Source organism: Delphinus delphis, chromosome 20 (genome assembly GCF_949987515.2).
Source record: "Delphinus delphis chromosome 20, mDelDel1.2, whole genome shotgun sequence".
NCBI lineage: Eukaryota > Metazoa > Chordata > Mammalia > Artiodactyla > Delphinidae > Delphinus > Delphinus delphis.
In genome coordinates this window covers 51,778,000-51,799,736 of record NC_082702.1, presented here as the reverse complement: position 1 = coordinate 51,799,736, position 21,737 = coordinate 51,778,000, and the positions used below count along the sequence as shown (strand labels likewise).

General features: G+C 44.2%; 1 protein-coding gene across 1 annotated transcript in view; it reads left to right on the top strand.

Moving 5' to 3' along the window:
- The window catches only part of CDYL2 (chromodomain Y like 2), a 182,180-nt gene that overhangs the window by 116,501 nt on the left and 43,942 nt on the right, over nucleotides 1–21,737 (top strand). The window contains exon 2 of the mRNA XM_060000850.1: nucleotides 8,729–9,317. Within this exon, the coding sequence (XP_059856833.1) occupies nucleotides 8,729–9,317 (589 nt within the window). The remainder of the gene's footprint in view (nucleotides 1–8,728; nucleotides 9,318–21,737) is intronic.

Here is a 21,737-nt window from a genome sequence, read left to right as displayed (position 1 = left end):
TTATCTTCTGAAAGAACCAGCTTTTAGTTTTATTGATCTTTGCTGTTGTTTTCTTTGTTTCTATTTCATTTATTTCTCCTCTGATCTTTATGATTTCTTTCTTTCTACTAACTTTGGGTTTTGTTTGTTCTTCTTTCTCTAGTTCCTTTAGGTGTAAGGTTAGATCGTTTATTTGAGATTTTTCTTGTTTCTTGAGGTAGGCTTGTATTGCTATAAACTTCCCTCTTAAAACTGCTTTTGCTGCATCCCATAGGCTTTGGATCATCGTGTTTTTGTTGTCATCTGTCTCTAGGTATTTTTTGATTTCCTCTTTGATTTCTTCAGTGATCTCTTGGTTATTTAGTAACGTATTGTTTAGCCGCCATGTGTTTGTGTTTTTTAGGGTTTTTTTTCCCCCTGTAATTGATTTCTAATCTCATAGCCTTGTGGTCAGAAAAGATGCTTGGTATGATTGCAATTTTTAAAAATTTACTGAGGCTTGATTTGTGACCCAAGATGTGATTTATCCTGGAGAATATTCCATGTGCACTTGAGAAGAAAGTGTAATCTGCTGTTTTTGGACAGAATGTCCTATAAATATCAATTAAATCTATCTGGTCTATTGTGTCATTTAAAGCTTGTGTTTCATTATTAATTTTCTGTTTGGATGATCTGTCCATTGGTGTAAGGGAGGTGTTAGAGTCCCCCCACTATTATTGTGTTACTGTCGATTTCCTCTTTTATAGCTGTTAGCAGTTGCCTTATGTATTGAGGTGCTCCTGTGTTGGGTGCATATATATTTATAATTGTTAAACCTTCTTATTGGATTGATCCCTTGATCATTATGTAGTGTCCTTGGTTGTCTCTTGTAACATTCTTTATTTTAAAGTCTATTTTATCTAATATGAGTATTGCTACTCTGGCTTTCTTTTGATTTCCATTGGCATGGAGTATCTTTTTCCATCCCCTCACTTTCAGTCTGTATGTGTCCCTAGTTCTGGAGTGGGTCTCTTGTAGACAGCATATATATGGGTCTTGTTTTTGTATCCATTCAGTGAGCCTGTGTCTTTTGCTTGGAGCATTTAATCCATTCATGTTTAAGGTAATTATCAAAATGTATGTTACTATTACCATTTTCTTAATTGTTACGGGTTTGTTTTTGTAGGTCCTTTTCTTCTCTTGTGTTTCTCACTTAGAGAAGTTCCTTTAGCACTTGTTGTAAAGCTGGTTTGGTGGTGCTGAATTCTTTTAGCTTTTGTTTGTCTGTAAAGCTTTTGATTCTCCATCGAATCTGAATGAGATCCTTGCCGGGTAGAGTAATATTGGCTGTAGGTTCTTCCCTTTCATCACTTTAAATATATCATGCCACTCCCTTCTGGCTTGTAGAGCTTCTGCTGAGAAATCAGCTGTTAACCTTATGGGAGTTCCCTTTTATATTGTTTGCCGTTTTTCCCTTGCTGCTTTTAATAATTTTTCTTTGTTTTTTATTTTTGTCAATTTGGTTACTATGTGTCTCAGCGTGTTTCTCCTTGGGTTTATCCTGCCTGGGGCTCTCTGCACTTCCTGGACTTGGGTGGCTATTTCCTTTCCCATGTTAGGGAAGTTTTCGACTATAATCTCTTCAAATATTTTCTCTGGTCCTTTCTCTCTCTCTTCTCCTTATGGGACCCCTATAATGCGAATGTTGTTGCATTTAATGTTGTCCCAGAGGTCTCTTAGGCTGTCTTCGTTTCCTTTCATTCTTTTTTCTTTATTCTGTTCCACAGCAGTGAATTCCACCATTCTGTCTTCCAGGTCACTTATCTGTTCTTCTGCCTCAGTTATTCTGCTGTTGAGTCCTTCTAGTGTATTTTTCATTTCAGTTATTGAATTGTTCATCTCTGTTTGTTTGTTCTTTAATTCATCTAGGTCTTTGTTAAACATTTCTTGCATCTTCTTGATCTTTGCCTCCATTCTTTTTCCGAGGTCCTGGATCATCTTCACTATCATTCTTCTGAATTCTTTTTCTGGAAGGTTGCCTATCTCCACTTTATTTAGTTGTTTTCTGGGGTTTTATCTTGTTCCTTCATCTGGTACATAGCCCTCTGCCTTTTCATCTTGTCTGTCTTTCTGTGAATGTGGTTTTTGTTCCACAGGCTGCAGGACTGTAGTTCTTGCTTCTGCTCTGTTTTAGAAGTTTTTATAAATAAGTTACCAGTTTTTGTCTGTGTGCTCTTGATCAAACAGAAGTCTCTCTGGTTTAGTGTTTTCCAACAGAGTGGGTGTGGGAGTTCCTCTTGGTCCCCTCCTCACTTGGATGCTGCTGTGTTCCCCATTCAGTCCCTCACCCGATGCTAGCTTGAATTGCATGGCTCTGAGCCAAATTTCTTGGTCTGCAGCTGTATCCTTAGTATACTGTAGTTTGGCTGGACTGAGTGGGATGTGCCACGTCTTCTTACTGCCTTCTTCTCTGACTAGATAATCTGAAGCAACCACCATCTTCTAGACCTGAAACAGTCCATACCTGGTTGTCCCCAGAACTTGTCCCATCTTTACTCTTTCTGAGGACTTCATACCCCAAGTCATAAAGATGGGAGCCTGTGCCTCTCTACCTCCAAGGAAGCTGTCCCAGGATGTTAAAAGGATGTAGAAAGAGAGGTCCTTGTGGTTGTGGGGTTTGAGGTCCAGAATCTGGGTAATGTCCAAGGATGGCTGCTCTGGTGTATGTGTGGGTAGACAGCAGTTGTGGACATCATCTTCCTTTATTCCTTTTTGGCCTTGTTCTTCGCATTCAGAGGTTAAGACATGTACTAGTAACCCAAAGTTTCTCATCCAACGCCATCTGGCGTGAGGGGCCTTCCTTCCAGCGTCTGGAAAACCTTCGTTGATCATCCTGGATTCCCGAGCTATTGTCATTTTATATACTCTTTTGGTTTGATGGGAAGCTGGGATAGGGAATATGACTAATGATTAGTCTTTTTTCCTTTGAACCAATGGAGAATTGGAGTAGGAGGGGAGGGAGGCCCACATGGCATGCTGGGAGACCCCAGGAGAGTCAAGCTCAGGAGGCTACTTTTTTTAAAAATTGAAGTATAGTTGATTTACAATGTTGTGTTAGTTTCAGGTGTACAACAAAGTGATTCAGTTATACATACATATATATATATCTATTCTTTTTCAGATTCTTTTCCATTATAGGTTATTACAAGATATTGAATGTAGTTCCTTGTGCTATATAGTCGAACCTTGTTGTTTATCTATTTTATAAATAGTGGTGTGTATCTGCTAATGCCAGACCCCTAATTTATCCCTCCCTCCCCTTTCCCCTTTGGTAACCATAAGTTTGTTTTTTATGTCTGAGTCTGTTTCCGTTTTCTAAATAAGTTCATTTGTGTTATAGTTTTTAGATTCCACATATAGGTGATACCATATGATATTTGTCTTTCTCTGTGTGACTTACTTCGCTTAGTATGATAGGTGAAGTCCATCCATGTTGCTGCAAATGGCATTATTTCATTTTTTATGGCTGAGTAATATTCCATTGTATATATTATATACCAACATATATATATATATATATATATATATATATACACACCACATCTTCTTTATCCATTCATCTGTTGATGGACATTTGTTTCCATGTCTTGGCTATTGTAAATAGTGCAGCTATGAATATTGGGGTGCATGTATCTTTTTGAATTAGAGTTTTCTTTGAGAGGCCACTTTCAAGCCATGTAAAGATGCTGTAGGTTTTCTGTGACCCGGCAGGAGTTGGGGGGAGCATCAGAAGTTGCACGTATGCCACCAGCCTCAGTCAGGTTGGGCTCACTGAACAAGAGCGGGGAGTGGAAATGGTGTCATCCTTGAAAGCATGGGGTCTGGAGCCAGAATGCATCAAACCAAGTCTTAACTCTCTGCTGCTTGTCAGAGGTGGGGTCTTGGCCAAGGTCCTTAATCCCTGGGCGCCTCAGCTTTGTCCTTTGTCAAAAAGAGAATAAAGTGACCTACCTCGTTCAGGTATTTTGAAGATTAAATGAGTTAACATGTATAATATTACATTACTGTGTAGGGATCACATAGGACAGTGGCTGGCATTTGGTAAATGCTGAGTGAGTGTTAGGTGGTCGTGGTGTTATTGGGTCACCTGCCAGTGAACAGCTGAGGAGGCTGTCCTGCTGCCTGGAAAGGCCTCTCACTGGTCCAAATTTTCTCCATCTCCGAAGGCCCCGTTCCTTCTCAGAGGAACCTCCCTGTCCATCCAATTTGAAGTAGCCATTCTTTCCCTCGGCCCCTTTCTCTTCACCCTCAGAGCCCATTTCATAATTGTTATCACCTGTGACTTCGTGCACCCTCATTCAAGCACTGTGTCCCCACCAGCCTGTGGGTGCCATGCTGGTGGTCTGTGGGTTCGCCATGGCCTGCGGTGCCTTGTGTATGGACACACATTACAGTGTTGGACGCAGGACTTCACGAAGCCGTCTCCTTCTTCAGTGCTTGTGGGCCACATGCTTGGCACCTTGCTTGCCTGGTTCTGGTGGCTTCCCACTGGTGAGGTGTAGCCAGGTGGCCAAGAATTTGGGCCGAGGAGTCAGACGAACTAGGGTTCCAATCTTGGCTAACCACCTACTGACTGTGTGATGGAGGGAAACTTACCTAAGTTCTCTGAGTCTCAACTTCCTCACCTGTCCGTGGTGAGAATACTGCCCAGTGGAAAGCTTATGAGTTCTTAACACAGTTCCTGGAACTTAGCATGTACCACTAAAGGTGACTGTCGTCATCCTCATTCCTAACGAGACAGCCATCCACCTGTCATCGTGGCGCTGGTAAGAATTGCCTCAATTTCCCTGCCCCCACCTGCAGTAGAGTTGCATCTTGTGTTAGCAGGGATCACAGAGAGAACAGGTTAATGAATGATTTGGTTGAACTCAAAGGAATCGTTCAGGGCCTCAGATTGCTTACCTTTGCATAGAGAAGGTGGCAGGTGTGTGAGCACATGCTTTTTTAACATCATTCACACATTCCTAGGTAACTACAGGAGAAGGGAATTGACCATTGTTTCCATATGGAGGGCCTGAGCCTCAGGTAGTGCACGAGGCCTGTGCAGGTAGCGTGGGCGCGGGGCATCAAGAGCAGAGCTGCTAGCACCTGGGGGCCCAGGTCTCTGTTTTCAACAGGTGTGAGGAGTTGAGGACAGTGGCGGAGGCTGGGGGGAGCTTAAGGGAAAGACAGGATTTCCAGACAGAGAACGTTGCAGTCATTTAACATTCAAGTCCTAAATAATGTAGGCTTTTGTTATCAACAGAACAGACTAGAGTTCCGGTTCTATTTGAGGATCTCCCGAGAAGAAGAGGAAAAGAGGGTCAGAAAACCTGTACAGGGATGTGAAGAAGGAGATCAGGCCCCAGGAGATGGCGCATTCAAAGTCTGGTGGGGTGTTTGGGGGCCAGCTCTCCTCTGAGCTCCTTGTGGGCATTTTCATCTTTCAGAAAAAGCAGTTGTTTTTCTGAAACTGAAAAAACCCATTTTTTATAAAAGGTTTAAATGGTAGAAGAAATCATGTATATAAAATCACCTTTGTCACCTGAAGCTTTATATTTCTGAGAGCAATTCCCTCATGTCCTCGTAGTGCTTTGTGGTGTTCAAGGCACTTTACTTTCTCAATCACACCTTATTCCTTATTCCAGCGACCTTGCAGGAAGCCGCTATTATTATTATTATTACTATTTCTGTTTGACAGATGGGGACATTGAGTCCCAGAGAGGCTGGGCAACTTGCCCAGGGTCATGTGAATAGAAAGTGGAAGAGCCAGTAGTTTTTCCCCTGCATGTCAGGCCGTTAATAATCCTGTTAATACTGTTCATTGTTGGTATTGGGTTAATTTAAGTAGAAATGACTGTCAAGCCACCCAGTGGCTTTCTGGTTGGTACCAGAGGTGGAAGCAATGGCCTTTCTGTCCCTCATAAAGCCACTTGTGACTCAATCCTCCAGTAACTAGGAGGGAAGAAAACTAGCTCCTCCCCCAGTGCGCCCCCAAGTAGCCATGTAGACACCCTTGCTGACTGCCCAAGCTTCTTGAGCAGCCCTCCTCTGCACAGCCGTCTCCCACACTTGGAAGGACTTATCTAAGTAGGTGGACTCGACTCTGTCTTCTTCCCGGGGAGGAGTTGAGTGTCCTCAGGGGCTCACGTTCTGCAGGGTGGAGACACATTATCTTTAGATACCACCCAGGTTTGTATTCACAGGAGGGTATGCAAGATTCAGTGACCTTTACTCTGGAATGCTAATCTCCTTATTTGTATGTCCTCCACTATCACCCTATGAGGTAGGTGCTGTTATTTCCCCCTTGTTAGGTGAGTCATCTGAGGTTTAGTAACTTGCCCAGGAACACGTGGAGTGTCTACATGGCTCCTTGGGGCCACACTGGGGGAGGAGCTGGTTTTCCACTCTCCAGCCATCTGTTCATTCATCCATTCAACCATCCATGTTTCCATCCATCCATGCATCTACCCATCCATCCACCTACCCACCTATCACTGTGTGGGCTGTTTGTCTAACATGGTTTTCTGCTTTATTCTGGGGAAGAAGGTTCTCCATTCTGGGAGCCAAGCACATGCTTTCTGAAGCTGGAGACCTCCGTGCCAACACGCATCCCGTACCTCATAGCCCTTAGACATTTCTGGGCTTCCTCCTGACACTCCTAGGTTGGTCTTCTCAGGGATGCTGCTATTTCCAGCAGTGCCATGTTGCTTGTTCACTTTCCTCCCTCCGTTAACTTGCAGAGGGTTTCCCCCTTCAAAGTCCTACAAATGTGCAAAGCTGCAGGCTCCTCCAGAGCCTCCTCTTGACTTTTCTGCAGCATTATCACAAATGAATACCCAGCTAGTCCCATTCCTTGATTCAGAGATTGGAAGTTGGATTCGTTTGGCATGATTTTACTTTTTCAAGCTATTATAGAGTTTGTGTGATACATCTAAAAATTATGTAATAAATCTAAAACAGATGTTTACAGAGCATTTTATAAGGAAAGAAATTTTCATAGAAATAGGCCAATTTGATTTCAGACGGATCAATTAAGGAAACAATTTAAATTGTCTGTGAAGAAGCAGTATTATAAAGAGGCAATATGGCCTAGCTGTTTAGACATTTATTAAGTGCAAAGCAATGGAAGTCGTTTAATTATTTTGCATAGCTTCTGTTGTATATGGATCATTGGGAGATAATCTCACTTTTCAAAAATTTTTATTATGGAAAAATTTAGACACATAAAAATTCCAACATGCAGGCATAAACAGTTGTATAATGAACCCACATTTACCTATTACCCATCTTTAACAATTATCAACTATAACTGTAACTGCTTCTCCCCTCTCATATTGGTTTTTTTTCCATGAGTTTTGAGGGCATATTCCTCACTTATTACTTCATTTCACTGGGTCGAATTCCATTCTAGAAAAATATATTATCTTGACATTAAAATATAGTAAACTTTTGAATATAATTGTTTACTTTTTCATTGAAATTTAGCTCTTTTTTGGGTAGAGCACTGGAAATTTTCTGTCAGTTTTTTTCATTAAAAATTTCACATGTATAGCAAAGTTGAGAGAATAATGAGTGAAGCCTCACTCACCCTTCACCCCGATTCACCAGTTATTAGCCTTCGGACTGGCATTCTCTAAGTGTGTTTTTCCATGTCTTGTTGAAGACGAGAGATTTACTTACTTTTGAAGGTACATAGACAGGAGTTACATGGCTCGAAAAGCAGATATATGCTCAGATCTACCTCTACCACCTCTTAGCCCTGCATTGTAGGCAGCTTGCGTCATACTTAATCCCTCATCTATCAAATCGGAGCATTAATAAGGTACACCCTGTGGGGTTATGCAAGGTACATAATAGGCGCTCAAAAAATGTCACCCATCACCTTACCTCGCAGCTGTACCCCCTGTGTTGCAGCTGGGGGAGCCGAATAGGGGGATATTGGGCTTCATTGATTCGAGTCAGTTTTGGCCAATATGGAAGATTTTTATAGTTGAGAGAGAGTTGGTATGGCCTGATGGTTAAGAAAAAAAACTCGGGGTGAGAGTGGTTCAAATCCCATCTCTGCTTTTACCAGCTTGGAGCTTGGTTGAGAGACAATCTCTCAGCCCCACTTCCCTCTCTGTAAAGTGCGGATAGGAAGAACACCTACTGCATCGGGTTGTTGTCTGGAGAAAATGAAATGGGACCATCCATGGCCAGCATTTAGTAGCGTCTGCCTCACACATGCCCAGCGAATATTACTAATCGTTAGTATCATCGTAAGTAAGGATACATTTAGAAGAGTGCCTATGATGTAAATGCTCAGTGTTACTTATTATTATGAGTAACGGTGAAAAACGCACACCAAATTGGTCTTTAAAAGTCTGATTCGACTTTGGTGCAATGAAAAGAATATAGATCTTCAGTGAACGCTTGCAATGCGATTTCGAGTAAGAGTAAGCCTTGGATGGACAGGTCGATGCAGCCAGGCAGGTGTGGCATCGTGCAGTTGTCATGGGAAACAACGATGGTTGTTGTTCACCGCCAGTTTCCTTCAGCGATGTCCTAAAATAAACCAGCCTTCTTGAAGACTCCTGGGAGGGTCAGCTTCCTGCCTCGGGAGCAGCTCGCCCCATGGCCAGGGCGGATGCATCTATCCCGAGGGCTCTGCGTTGTTCTTGTGTTCTGGGACTAATTTTTTTTTTTCTTCTGTCTATCTCTGTTTCCTGATTCTCCTCTTGCATCCCAGGTTGAAAGGATTGTAGACAAGAGGAAGAACAAGAAGGGAAAATGGGAGTATCTGATCCGGTGGAAAGGCTACGGGAGCACGGAGGACACGTGGGAGCCCGAGCACCACCTGCTGCACTGCGAGGAGTTCATTGATGAGTTCAACGGGCTGCACCTGGCCAAGGACAAGAGGCTCAAGTCGGGGAAGCAGTCCGGCGCCTCCAAGCTTCTGCGGGACGGCCGAGGCCCCTCGGTCGAGAAACTGTCCCACAGACCTTCGGAATCCGGCAAGAGCAAAGGGACTTCCCATAAACGGAAGCGGATCAACCCTTCCCTGTCCAAGCCGAAAAAAGGGTATCCGGCCAAGCCCCCTGCAGGCGGGGACAGGGCCACCAAGACGGTGTCTTACAGGACTACCCCCAGTGGCTTGCAAATAATGCCCCTGAAAAAGGCGCAGAATGGGATGGAAAACGGGGACGCCGGCTCCGAGAAGGAAGAGAGGCATTTTGGAAACGGGTCCCACCAGCCCGGCTTGGATTTGAATGACGTGGGTGAGCAGGACCTGGGCGACTGCCACGTGAGCCCCGCGGCGCTGGCGGAGAACGGACTCGGTACGTGGCTGGTCTTCCTCTCGGATGGGGCTTTGCGGGCAGCCTAGGGAAACACACTGCCCCCACCCCAGCCCTGACCCTCAGCCAGGCAGTAATTGTTCCTTTGTCTCTTTCACCTAGGGCACTGTGGGCTCGCTCACGTGCCTGCACTGGTTACAGACACCTATGCGTGGCGGGCGGGGGGGGGGGGGGGGGGGGGCGGGGCCGGGGCCGGGGCCCAGCCACTGATGCTCCAGCCAAGGCTTGTCCCGCGTCGGAAATCCCTGGTTGTGCTTAAAGGCACCCGAAGGCATGGTAACCGCTCTGGAGCCCCTGCTCTGAGGGCGGCTCAGAGTCTTCACCCATCAGGACCCGAGACTCATGTCCCCACAGGACCAGTGCCTTTTGGAGGCCGCATGCACCTCCCAGAGCCCTTGCTTCCAGTCTCCTGCCCTCAGCGCTGTAGCCCGGAGAGGCGAGGTCTGGCCCAGGCTCTGCTGCTTCTCAGTTTGGACTTGGAATTCTCCCAACTGGTCCTTAAGCTGGAGCCTCCTGCCTCTCATCTCTCGCTAACATGCATGATCTGGCCCCATGTCTGTGTTAGGTCCTAAATGCTGCCCCGACCCCCTCCTAGGCGAGTTCTTTTGCTTTGTACCTTCTTGCCACCTCCCGCAAGCAACACAGCAAAGATTCAGGAATCCCTCCCTCTGACCAAGTCCCCACAAGCAAAATTAAGGAAAGAGGAGGCGATGACCCAGGTAATTCAAGCTCCCAAATCTGACATCTCCTCAACAGAGTGCTCAGTGGCTGAGTCTCCCAGGTGAGCCGTCTGCACCTGTTACCTGTGTTCCTTCATTTCTCAGGTACCCGTGTGTCCACGTGGTGCATTTGTCTCTTTAGCTGCCAGAACTCTAAGCCTTGGGATGTCAGGAAATCCTGCTCGAGTGTGGACAACCCATGCCCAACAGAGTAGGGCCACCTGATGCCCTGGATGGAACCAGAGTGCGTGTGGGAATAGGGGTGCCGGGACGCAGGTGGGACGGGTTGGGAGAGTTTCCGGAAGGATGGGGTGACAGAGGCAGATGCACGTTAGAGGGGTGATGATTTCAGAGTTCAGGGTGCTCAGGGCGTGCCCGGCTGGGGAGAACGTGGCGTCTTTAGGCATTCTTGCCAGGGAATCTGAGCGATCCGCTTTGAGGTTCCTCTTTCTCCAGAGAGAGGAATTTCACCCAAACAGGATTTATTTAGCAGTCTCTGCCCCAGACTGACTCATGTTTCCGTCTGGGGATCCCTGATGCTGACATGACTCTGCCTGCTAACATACGGAAAAGCTGTTTGTTTTAAAAATCCATCTCTTGGGGAGGAGTGGGCTTGTGTAAATGAGTCCTGGCACAAACACTGGTGTTTGGCGTTCCTGTGACAGCAGCGGAGGGATTCCCTGTCTCTGGAAGGGGGGCTTGTGAGGCTCCTTGGGTGCAGGCTCAGGGAACTTGGGTGTGATTGCTGGCACCCCGGCCGGGAGCAGCCCTCTACCCTGCTCAAGATGTGGCTGCCCTGAGAGTGGGGGGATGGGAACGTGGGCGGGGAAGCGTGCTGACTCTAGCTGCCACACTGCAGGGCTGAGACAGAAGGCAGACCTGTAGAGAAGTTTCAGTGAAGGCATGCTTCTCCTTCCATGCCCTTTTCCAGAGCGGGGCAGGGCTGCTAGCTGTGCGCAACCTGTCCTTGGGCCTCATTGATACCGCCCGGTTCACGATCTGGTGATGGAGCATGGTTCCCCATGACCCGGGGAAACAGATGAGAATGAGCCTGCTGGCCTCAGTGGTGGCCTTGTTAACCTCGAGTGCTTCCCCAGGTCTTCCTTGTCTTTGATCTCTTCTTGGCCTCATTTTTTCCCCGATGTTGAATGTTCTCTACTCCACTCGGGCCCATGCCTGGACAGAGGGGAGGAAGCCACCTGCCTCTCTTTTGTTTGGTTTTGGGTGTTCCCAAAGCGCCCTTTTGTTTAATCGCATCCCACAATGTTGGTGTCCTTGAGGTTCTTGTAAGCCTAAGGCAGTGGTTCTCAAATTCTTGTGTGTCAGATTCCTTGGCGCTTTGTTAAAATGCAAATCCTGTAGAATCTGATTTACTAAGTCTGGGGTGGAGCCCAGAAGATGGGTTTTTAACAAGCGCCCTAGGTGGCTCTCATGCATTTGGGGACCTGCTTTGTGGCAAAATGGGGTGATAATTACGTTTCACATCAGGTGTCAATTTAAGTCAATTCAGTACTTCTTTTGTTCTTCCTGAGAGTTAATCACCACGGGAGGTGCTTGGAGTAAAGTAATAAAAAGATAGGTAAGGACTGCACCCTCTGAAACTTACAGTCTGCGCTCTGCTAGGTTGAGAGTTGGTGTCTCTGGGTCATTGTTGAGAAGACTCCTGAGGCTGACTGACTGGAAGGAGTAACACATATGTTACGTAGATGGTATGCCTTTCCGTATCTGCGCGACATCTTCTGTGGTCACTGGGGTGATAAATGCCCCAGCCCTGGTCAGCTTTTAACACTCTAGTTAGAAATAGCATGATATCCAGGTCTTGGAGTAACTGGGAAGAGGAAAAGACTGAGAATCCTTGCCAGAGAGAGAGAGAGAGAGAGAGAGGAGAGAAAGGTTTGGGGTTCTTGGAGAAGACCCAAGACAGAGGGGGTTGTGTCGTTCCAGAACTTGCCAGCCAGGGGTCAGAGGCATAGTCAAGCACAGCATGACTCCACTTATGTTTTCAGGCCGAGGGAAGCCTTGATGCGGCCAGTGTCCATGCCCATGCAGACCCTGAATGTTTTCCTACCCCCCGTCCCCAGCCCCACCTTCTCTGACCACTGCCCCCAAGGATCCAGATCCCAGTGGCACAAGGGTGAGGTAGCAGGGTTTTCAGCACGGAGGGGGCCTCATCTTTGCCTTGCAGAGGGGGACGGGGAGATCCTGGCTACGCTTTCCCAGCATTTGTTTTGGGGGTGGGCTGTTGCTTTTTATATGATTTCAACTCCTCTTTGGTGAATTAAGGTTCTGCATACAGAAAAGCAACTTATGTAACACGTTACTCATTTACTGCTGACTTCCCCGATCTGAGCTGTGGGAACAGGTGCTAAATTGGGGCTCCAGCGGGTGGTGCTTTGGTTTCAGACAGCATTTTCCCCAGCAATGTTTGTGAAGCGCGTGCAGCGACTCAGTGCCGCTTTTGCTTCTGATTCTTCTCCCATAATGACAAATGGCTCTGTGGTCCGGGTACCATCTGCCTCAGTATCCCTTCGGGAGCTTGTTAAAATTGGGCTCTACCCCAGTCAAATGAATCTCAGGGGGCAGGGTGTGGATTGTGTCTTTTAAATGCTGAATTTTAACTGCCATGATATATACAGTAGTTCCTGCATAAGCGTTTGGTTGTAAGTGATGGGTGGTTCATAGATCCCATCCTTTGTTGGTAGATTGAGTTACTCCTTCGGTTTTAAGCTTGTAAGTGGGAGTGTGATTTAGTCCTTTAAACATTTAAAACCTGATATAATTTCTCCTTGCAAATGCACTGTCTACCAGGCATCCCTCTCTCTCGCTTTTTTTTTTTCCTAAAACAGACTGTTTCATCCATATAGAAAAACCGTTGGGTTAGTGAACTCCTGCTGTGGTCTGGTCTAGAACTGATTAGTTCTGTTTCATCAGAATAGGCCAAAGCATCAATATGTGACAGATTCAGATGAGCCTTTAACCTGTGGACACACCCCTGCCTAGGAGCAAACTCTGAGCCCCAGCGCAACACACAGACGCCCAGCGTTTTCCGAATTTCCATGAAGCCAGTGAGTTTCCACTTTGATGCTGACCCGGTGACCCCGTGTTCACATTTCCTCGAATTTTGAGAATCATCGTCCTTGTTTTCTGATGAGTGTTGTCTGTGGCCCAGGTGCTGCATCTCAGACACCGCCTGATTCAGTGTTTTCAGAACTGTTCCTATCACTGAGTGAGTCATCCCACACAAACATGCAACACTTGCCATCGTCTCTCCATTGATCTTTTAAAATTATCTCGGCTTTCACTTCTCTCATGTTTGTTTATCTCCTCCTACTCACTCTATCAGCACGATGATCGTTTTCCTTTTATTGATCATCATGGAGTAACCATGTTTTAAAAGCACTTCAGAACGAAGCGTGAACATGGGAGATGCCCTATGACTTTCGAGAACCTCGTGCTCTCAGACATGGAGCCGGCATCAGAATCCACTGGCGGGTATGTTAAAACACAGATTACTGTGCCAACCCCCAGAGTTTCTGATTTAGTAGGTGTGGAGCAGAGCCTGAAAATCTGCATTGCTAGCAAGTTCCCAGATGCCGCCGCTGCACCAGGGACCCTGCTTTCAGAACTGCTCGCTGCTCTAGACGAATAAGCACCAAGGTGGTTGGGACAAAAATGACAGACAGTGGTTGGGAACACCAGTTGGTGGTACTGGGGAGAGTTGAAGCCCTTTTGCTCTGGTCCTTGAGTTTGCATTCCTGAGAATTCGTAAGTTGAAAGTTTGTGAAATGAAGTTGTTAAGTGGAAGTCTTACTGCCTGGGAACTTCCCTGTTAGGCCTTGGAGTTTACAAAGTCCATTGGTGACCCTCTCAGTCCTAACTGGCAGCTGTTAGGAGACTACCCATTTTTCGGAGGAGGAGACTGAAGTTACAAGGGTCCAGGTTGGGACTAGGAGAGAAACCCAGGCAGTTCAACTCCAGTGATGGTCTCTAGATCACTGCTCAGCTGGCTCCCAGGCAGTACAAGGCAGTTCCTGATCCCTGATAAAAATATGCCCTGACTGAACTCTGCTCAACGTTATGTGGCAGCCTGGATGCCGGGGGGGGGAGTGTGGAGGAGAATGGATACATGCATATGTATGACTGAGTCTCTTTGCTGTGCACCTGAAACTATCACAACATTGTTCATCAGCTATACTCCAATGTAAAAGAAAATTGAAAAACAATATGCCCTGAGTGGGGAACCCCCAGAGTGCTCGTGGGGCAGAAGCCACTTGGACTCACCCTCATTTCTCACTGATGGACAGATACAATTCTTCTAAGCCTGAGAAATTGAGATTAACTCTGTGCCATTCAATTTGAAAGCCAGGAGTAAATGGTCAATTTCATTAAAAAAATACAACTTAACAAAACGGACTCACAACTAGAAAACCTGAATAGGGCAATAACTCTTTTTTTTTTTTAAGCATCTTTTTTGGAGTATAATTGCTTTACAATGGTGTGTTTCTGTTTCACAACAAAGTGAATCAGCTATACATATATGTATATCCTCATATCTCCTCCCTCTTGCATCTCCCTCCCACCCTCCCTATCCCACCCTTCTAGGTAGTCACAAAGCACCGAGCTGATCTCCCTGTGCTATGCAGCTGCTTCCCACTAGCTATCTGTTTTACATTTGGTAGTATATATAAGTCCATGCCACTCTCTAACTTTGTCACAGCTTACCCTTCCCCCTCCCCATGTCCTCAAGTCCATTCTCTACATCTGCGTCTTTATTCCTGTCCTGCCCCTAGGTTCTTCAGAACCACTTTTTTTTTCCTTTAGATTCCATATGTATGTGTTAGCATATGGTATTTATTTTTCTCTTCCTGACTTACTTCGCTCTGTATGACAGACTCTAGGTCCATCCACCTCACTACAAATAACTCAATTTTGTTTCTTTTTATGGCTGAATAATATTCCATTGTATATATGTGCCACATCTTCTTTATCCATTCATCTGTTGATGGACACTTATGTTGCTTCCATGTCCTGGCTATTGTAAATAGAGCTGCAGTGAACATTGTGGTACATGACTCTTTTTGAATTATGGTTTTCTCAGGGTATATGCCCAGTAGTGGGATTGCTGGGTCATATGGTAGTTCCATTTTTAGTTTTTTAAGGAACCTCCATAGTGTCTGTATCAATTTACATTCCCACCAACAGTACAAGAGGGTTCCCTTTTCTCCACACCCTCTCCAGCATTTATTATTTGTAGATTTTTTGATGATGGCCATTCTGACTGGTATGAGGTGATACCTCATTGTAGTTTTGATTTGCATTTCTCTAATGATTAGTGATGTTGAGCATCCTTTCATGTGTTTGTTGGCAATCTGTATATGTTCTTTGGAGAAATGTCTGTTTAGGTCTTCTGCCCAATTTTGGATTGGGTTGTTTGGTTTTTTGTTATTGAGCTGCATGAGCTGCTTGTATAGTTTGGAGATTAATCCTTTGTCAGTTGCTTCATTTGCAAATATTTTCTCCCATTCTGAGGGTTGTCTTTTCATCTGGTTTATTCTTTCCTTTGCTGTGCAAAAGCTTTTAAGTTTCATTAGGTCCCATTAGTTTATTTTTGTTTTAATTTCCATTCCTCTAGGAGGTGGGTCAAAAAGGATCTTGCTGTGATTTATGTCATAGAGTGTTCTCCCTATGTTTTCCTTTAAGAGTTTTATAGTGTCTGGCCTTACATTTAGGTCTCTAATCCATTTTGAGTTTATTTTTGTATCTGGTGTTAGGGAGTATTCTAATTTCATTCTTTTACATGTAGCTGTCCAGTTTTCCCAGCACCATTTATTGAAGAGGCTGTCTTTTCTCCATTGTATATTCTTGCCTCCTTTATCAAAGATAAGGTGACCATATGTGCGTGGGTTTATCTCTGGGCTTTCTATCCTGTTGCATTGATCTATCTTTCTGTTTTTGTGCCAGTACCATACTGTCTTGATTACTGTAGCTTTGTAGTATAGCCTGAAGTCCTGGAGCCTGATTCCTCCAGCTCCGTTTTTCTTTCTCAAGATTGCTTTGGCTATTCAGGGTCTTTTGTGTTTCCATACAAATTGTGAATTTTTTTGTTCTAGTTCTGTGAAAAATGCCATTGATAGTTTGATAAGGATTGCATTGAATCTGTAGATTGCTTTGGGTAGTAGAGTCATTTTCACAGTGTTGATTCTTCCAATCCAAGAACATGGTATATCTCTCCATCTGTTTGTATCATCTTTAATTTCTTTCATCAGTGTCTTATAGTTTTCTGCATACAGGGCTTTTGTCTCCCTAGGTAGGTTTATTCCTAGGTATTTTATTCTTTTTGTTGCAATGGTAAATGGGAGTGTTTCCTTAATATCTCTTTCAGATTTTTCATCATTGTATAGGAATTCAAGAGATTTCTGTGCATTAATTTTGTATCCTGCTACTTTACCAAGTTCACTGATTAGCTCTAGTAGTTTTCTGGTAGTATCTTTAGGATTCTCTATGTATAGTATCATGTCATCTGCAAACAGTGACAGCTTTACTTCTTCTTTTCCGATTTGGATTCCTTTTATTTCTTTTTCTTCTCTGATTGCTGTGGCTAAAACTTCCAAAACTGTGTTGAATAATAGTGGTGAGAGTGGACAGCCCTGTCTTGTTCCTGATCTTAGAGGAAATGGTTTCAGTTTTTCACCATTGAGAATGGTGTTCGCTGTGGGTTTGTCATATATGGCCTTTATTATGTTGAGGTAAGTTCCCTGTATGCCTACTTTCCGGAGGGTTTTTATCATAAATTGGTGTTGAACTTTGTCAAAAGCTTTTTCTGCATATTTTGAGATGATCATATGGTTTTTCTCCTTCAGCTGGTTGATATGGTTTATCACATTGATTGATTTGCATATATTGAAGAATCCTTGCATTCCTGGGATAAACCCCACTTGATCATGGTGTATGATCCTTTCAATGTGCTGTTGGATTTTGTGTGCTAGTATTTTATTGAGGATTTTTGCATCTGTGTTCATCAGTGATATTGGCCTGTAGTTTTCTTTCTTTGTGACATCTTTGTCTGGTTTTGGTATCAGGGTGATGGTGGCCTCATAGAATGAGTTTGTGAGTGTTCCTCCCTCTGCTATATTTTGGAAGACTTTGAGAAGGATAGGTGTTAGCTGTTTTCTAAATGTTTGATAGAATTCACCTGTGAAGCCATCTGGTCCTGGGCTTTTGTTTGTTGGAAGATTTTTAATCACAGTCTCATTTTCAGTGTTTGTGATTGGTCTGTTTATATTTTCTATTTCTTCCTGGTTCAGTCTCGGAAGGTTGTGCCTTTCTAAGAATTTGTCCATTTCTTCCAGGTTATCAATTTTATTGGCATGTAGTTGCTTGTAGTAATCTCTCATGATCCTTTGTATTTCTGCAGTGTCTGTTGTTACTTCTCCTTTTTCATTTCTAATTCTATTGATTTGAGTCTTCTCCCTTTTTTTCTTGATGAGTCTGGCTAATGGTTTATCAATTTTGTTTATCTTCTCAAAGAACCAGCTTTTAGTTTTATTGATCTTTGCTGTCATTTCCTTCATTTCTTTTTCATTTATTTCTGATCTGATTTTTATGATTTCTTTCCTTCTGCTAACTTTGGGGTTTTTTTGTTCTTCTTTCTCTAATTGCTTTAGGTGCAAGGTTAGGTTGTTTATTCGGTATGTTTCCTGTTTCTTAAGGTAGGATTGTATTGCTATAAACTTCCCTTTTTTTTTTTTTTTTTGCGGTAGGCGGGCCTCTCACTGCTGTGGCCTCTCCCGCTGCGGAGCATAGGCTCCGGACGTGCAGGCTCAGCGGCCATGGCTCACGGGCCCAGCCGCTCTGCGGCATGTGGGATCTTCCTGGACCGGGGCACGAACCCGTGTCCCCTGCATCGGCAGGTGGACTCTTAACTGCTGCGCCACCAGGGAAGCCCCTAAACTTCCCTCTTAGAATTGCTTTTGCTGCATCCCATAAGTTTTGGGTCATCGTGTCTCCATTGTCATTTGTTTCTAGGTATTTTTTGATTTCCTCTTTGATTTCTTCAGTGATCACTTCGTTATTAAGTAGTGTATTGTTTAGCCTCCATGTGTTTGTATTTTTTTCAGATCTTTTCCTGTAATTGATATCTAGTCTCATAGCGTTGTGGTTGGCAAAGATACTTGATACAATTTCAATTTTCTTAAATTTACCAAGACTTGATTTGTGACCCAAGATATGATCTATCCTGGAGAATGTTCCATGAGCACTTGAGAAAAATGTGTATTTTGTTGTTTTTGGATGGAATGTTCTGTAAATATCAATTAAGTCCATCTTTGTTTAATGTATCATTTAAAGCTTGTGTTTCCTTATTTATTTTCATTTTGGATGATCTGTCCATTGGTGAAAGTGGGGTGTTAAAGTCCCCTACTATGATTGTGTTACTGTTGATTTCCCCTTTTATGTCTGTTAGCATTTGCCTTATATATTGAGGTGCTCCTATGTTGGGTGCATAAATGTTTACAATTGTTATATCTTCTTCTTGGATGGATCCCTTGATCATTATGTAGTGTCCTTCTTTGTCTCTTACAACAGTCTTTATTTTAAAGTCTGTTTTGTCTGATATGAGTATTGCTACTCCAACTTTCTTTTGATTTCCATTGGCATGGAGTATCTTTTTCCATCCCCTCACTTTCAGTCTTTATGTGTCCCTAGGTCTGAAGTGGGTCTCTTGTAGACAGCATTTATACGGGTCCTGTTTTTGTATCCATTCAGCCAGTCTGTGTCTTTTGGCAGGAACATTTAATCCATTTATATTTAAGGTAATTATCGATATGTATGTTCCTATTACCATTTTCTTAATTGTTTTGGGTTTGTTATTGTAGGTCTCTTCCTTCTATTGTGTTTCCTGCCTAAAGAAGTTCCTTTAGCATTTGGTGTAAACCTGGTTTGGTGGTGCTGAATTCTCTTAGCTTTTGCTTGTCTGTAAAGGTTTTAATTTCTCTGTCGAATCTGAATGAGATCCTTGCTGGGTAGAGTAATCTTGGTTGTAGGTTTTTCCCTTTCATCACTTTAAATATGTCCTGCCACTCCCTTCTGGCTTGCAGAGTTTCTGCTGAAAGATCTGCTGTTAACCTTATGGGGATTCCCTTGTATGTATTTGCTGTTTTTCCCTTGCTGCTTTTAATATTTTTTCGTTGTATTTAATTTTTGATAGTTTGCTTACTATGTGTCTTGGCATGTTTCTCCTCAGATTTATCCTGTATGGGACTCTCTGAGCTTCCTGGAGTTGATTGACCATTTCCTTTCTCATATTAAGGAAGTTTTCAACTATAATCTCTTCAAATATTTTTTCAGTCCCTTTGTTTTTCTCTTCTTCTTCTGGGACCCCTATAATTCGAATGTTGGTGTGTTGAATGTTGTCCCAGAGGTCTCTAAGACTGTCCTCATTTCTTTTCATTCTGTTTTCTTACTTCTGCTTTGCAGTAGTTATTTCCACTATTTTATCTTCCAGGTCACTTATCCGTTCTTTTGCCTCAGTTACTCTGCTATTGATTTCTTCTAGAGAATTTTAAATTTCATTTATTGTGTTGTTCATCATTGTTTGTTTTCTCTTTAGTTCTTCTAGGTCCTTGTTAAACATTTCTTGTATTTTCTCCATTCTATTTCCAAGATTTTGGATCATCTTTACTATCATTACTCTGAATTCTTTTTTAGGTAGACTGCCTGTTTCCTCTTCATTTGTTTGGTTTGGTGGGTTTTTATTTTGCTCCTTCATCTGCTGTGTGTTTCTCTGCCTTCTCCTTTTGCTTATCTTACTGTGTTTGGGGTGTTCTTTTCGCAGGCTGCAGGTTCATAGTTCTTGTTGTTTTTGGTGTCTGCCCCCAGTGGCTAAGGTTGGTTCAATGGGTTGTGTAGGCTTCCTGGTGGAGGGGACTAGTGCCTGTGTTCAGGTGGATGAGGCTGGATCTTGTCCTTCCGGTGGGCAGGACCATGTCTGGTGGTGTGCTTTAGGGTGTCTGTGTCCTTATTATGATTTTAGGCTGCCTCTCTGCTAATGGATGGGGCTGTGTTCCTGTCTTGCTAGTTGTTTGGCATAGGGTGTCCAGCACTGTAGCTTGCTGGTCATTGAGTGGAGCTGGGTCTTGGCGTTGAGATGGAGATCTCTGGGAGAGCTTTCGCCATTTGATATTACGTGGAGCTGGGCGGTCTCTGGTGGAACAGTGAGTGTCCTGAACTTGGCTCTCCCACCTCAGAGGCACAGGCCTGACACCCGGCTGGAGCACCAAGAGCCTGTCAGCCACACAGCCAGGTACGTGGGGAGTTTCTTGCGTTTTGCGAGGTCTGAGGTCTTCTGCCAGCGTTCAGTAGGTGTTCTATAGGAGTCGTTCCACATGTAGATGTATTTCTGATGTGTTTGTGGGGAGGAAGGTGATCTCCACGTCTTACTCCTCCGCCATCTTGAAGGTCTCCCTCAGGCAACCACTCTTAAATTATTAAATCAGTCTTTACACATCTCTCATATAAAGCGGGGAGAAGGCACACAAGGCTCAGATGATTTTACAGGCAAGCCCCCCTAATATTCTAGAACGGAAACTTTACCTCTCATATCCGAATGGTTGCAGAGAACAGAAAAAGAGAAAACACTCCAACTCTTGTGTAAAGACCAGTATAACCTGGATTTCCAAACCAGACAAGGAAGGGAGGAGAAAGGAAAATTATAGGCTGGGTTCCCTTAAGAGGATAGTGGTAAAAGTCCTGAATAACCCTTGGGCTTGTTATAGTTCCCTGATACTTCCTCAAAATTGTGATTGTTTCAGAAACATCTTGTTCCATGCCCTGAACTTGACCCTGGTTCATGACCTTTAGAATCACCACTGCTTCTGGAGGTGCCCATCTTGTCCCCAGTGGTGCGGGGCAGTGGCCCCAAGCCATCTGGTGAATCACAGAAAGTCTGAAGAGGGTGTCCACGCGGGGCCTCTTGTGAAGGCAGGTATCCGTTTCCCTGGGCACAGCTGTTCTTTTAACAAACTTGAAACACCCACTCCCAGGCAGCAGACTTTAACCAACCTTTTTGTTTTTTCAGAAGTGGGTCATTTTACAGACACATAACCACCACCAAAGCCTAAGGGGTTCTTAGGTTTTGTCTTTCAAAGCATGGCAAGTGAGCAACTTGTGTGAATGAATGAACTTAAAACCCTTTTATGGGTAATGTGCAGACCTGTCCAACGTGGCTGCTGCATCTGAGTGGAAAGTGCCTGACTGTGATGGAAAATCTGACCGTCAGCCTGATGCAAGGCCAATCCAAGGGGGAATTCGACTTTTCCTCTCCCAATTCCGGATTTGATTTTGGCATCCAGAGGAGGCTGATGGAATCTTGACTACTGTCAAGACTCGGAAATCGACAGATTACTTTCCCTGCCAGCTCCGATATTGTTTTCCTCTCTCAACTACCTCAAAAAAAATCTTAGGAACTGTTTCCAAGTCCCATTTATCAGTGGTGAACAAAAGATGGGGAGTGGGGAGTAGAAGTCGCCCCCTTCCCCAGTCACAGCTGTGAGAGGGGTACATTGTCTGCAGAGGGTCTCAAAACAATAGTAAAATTCAGTTTGCAGATGTTGGTGAAAAGCTAGTCCTCCCTACCGGGGTGGACCCCCAGGACCAGGGCTCTGGCTCCACCTGCACGGGCCCTGCA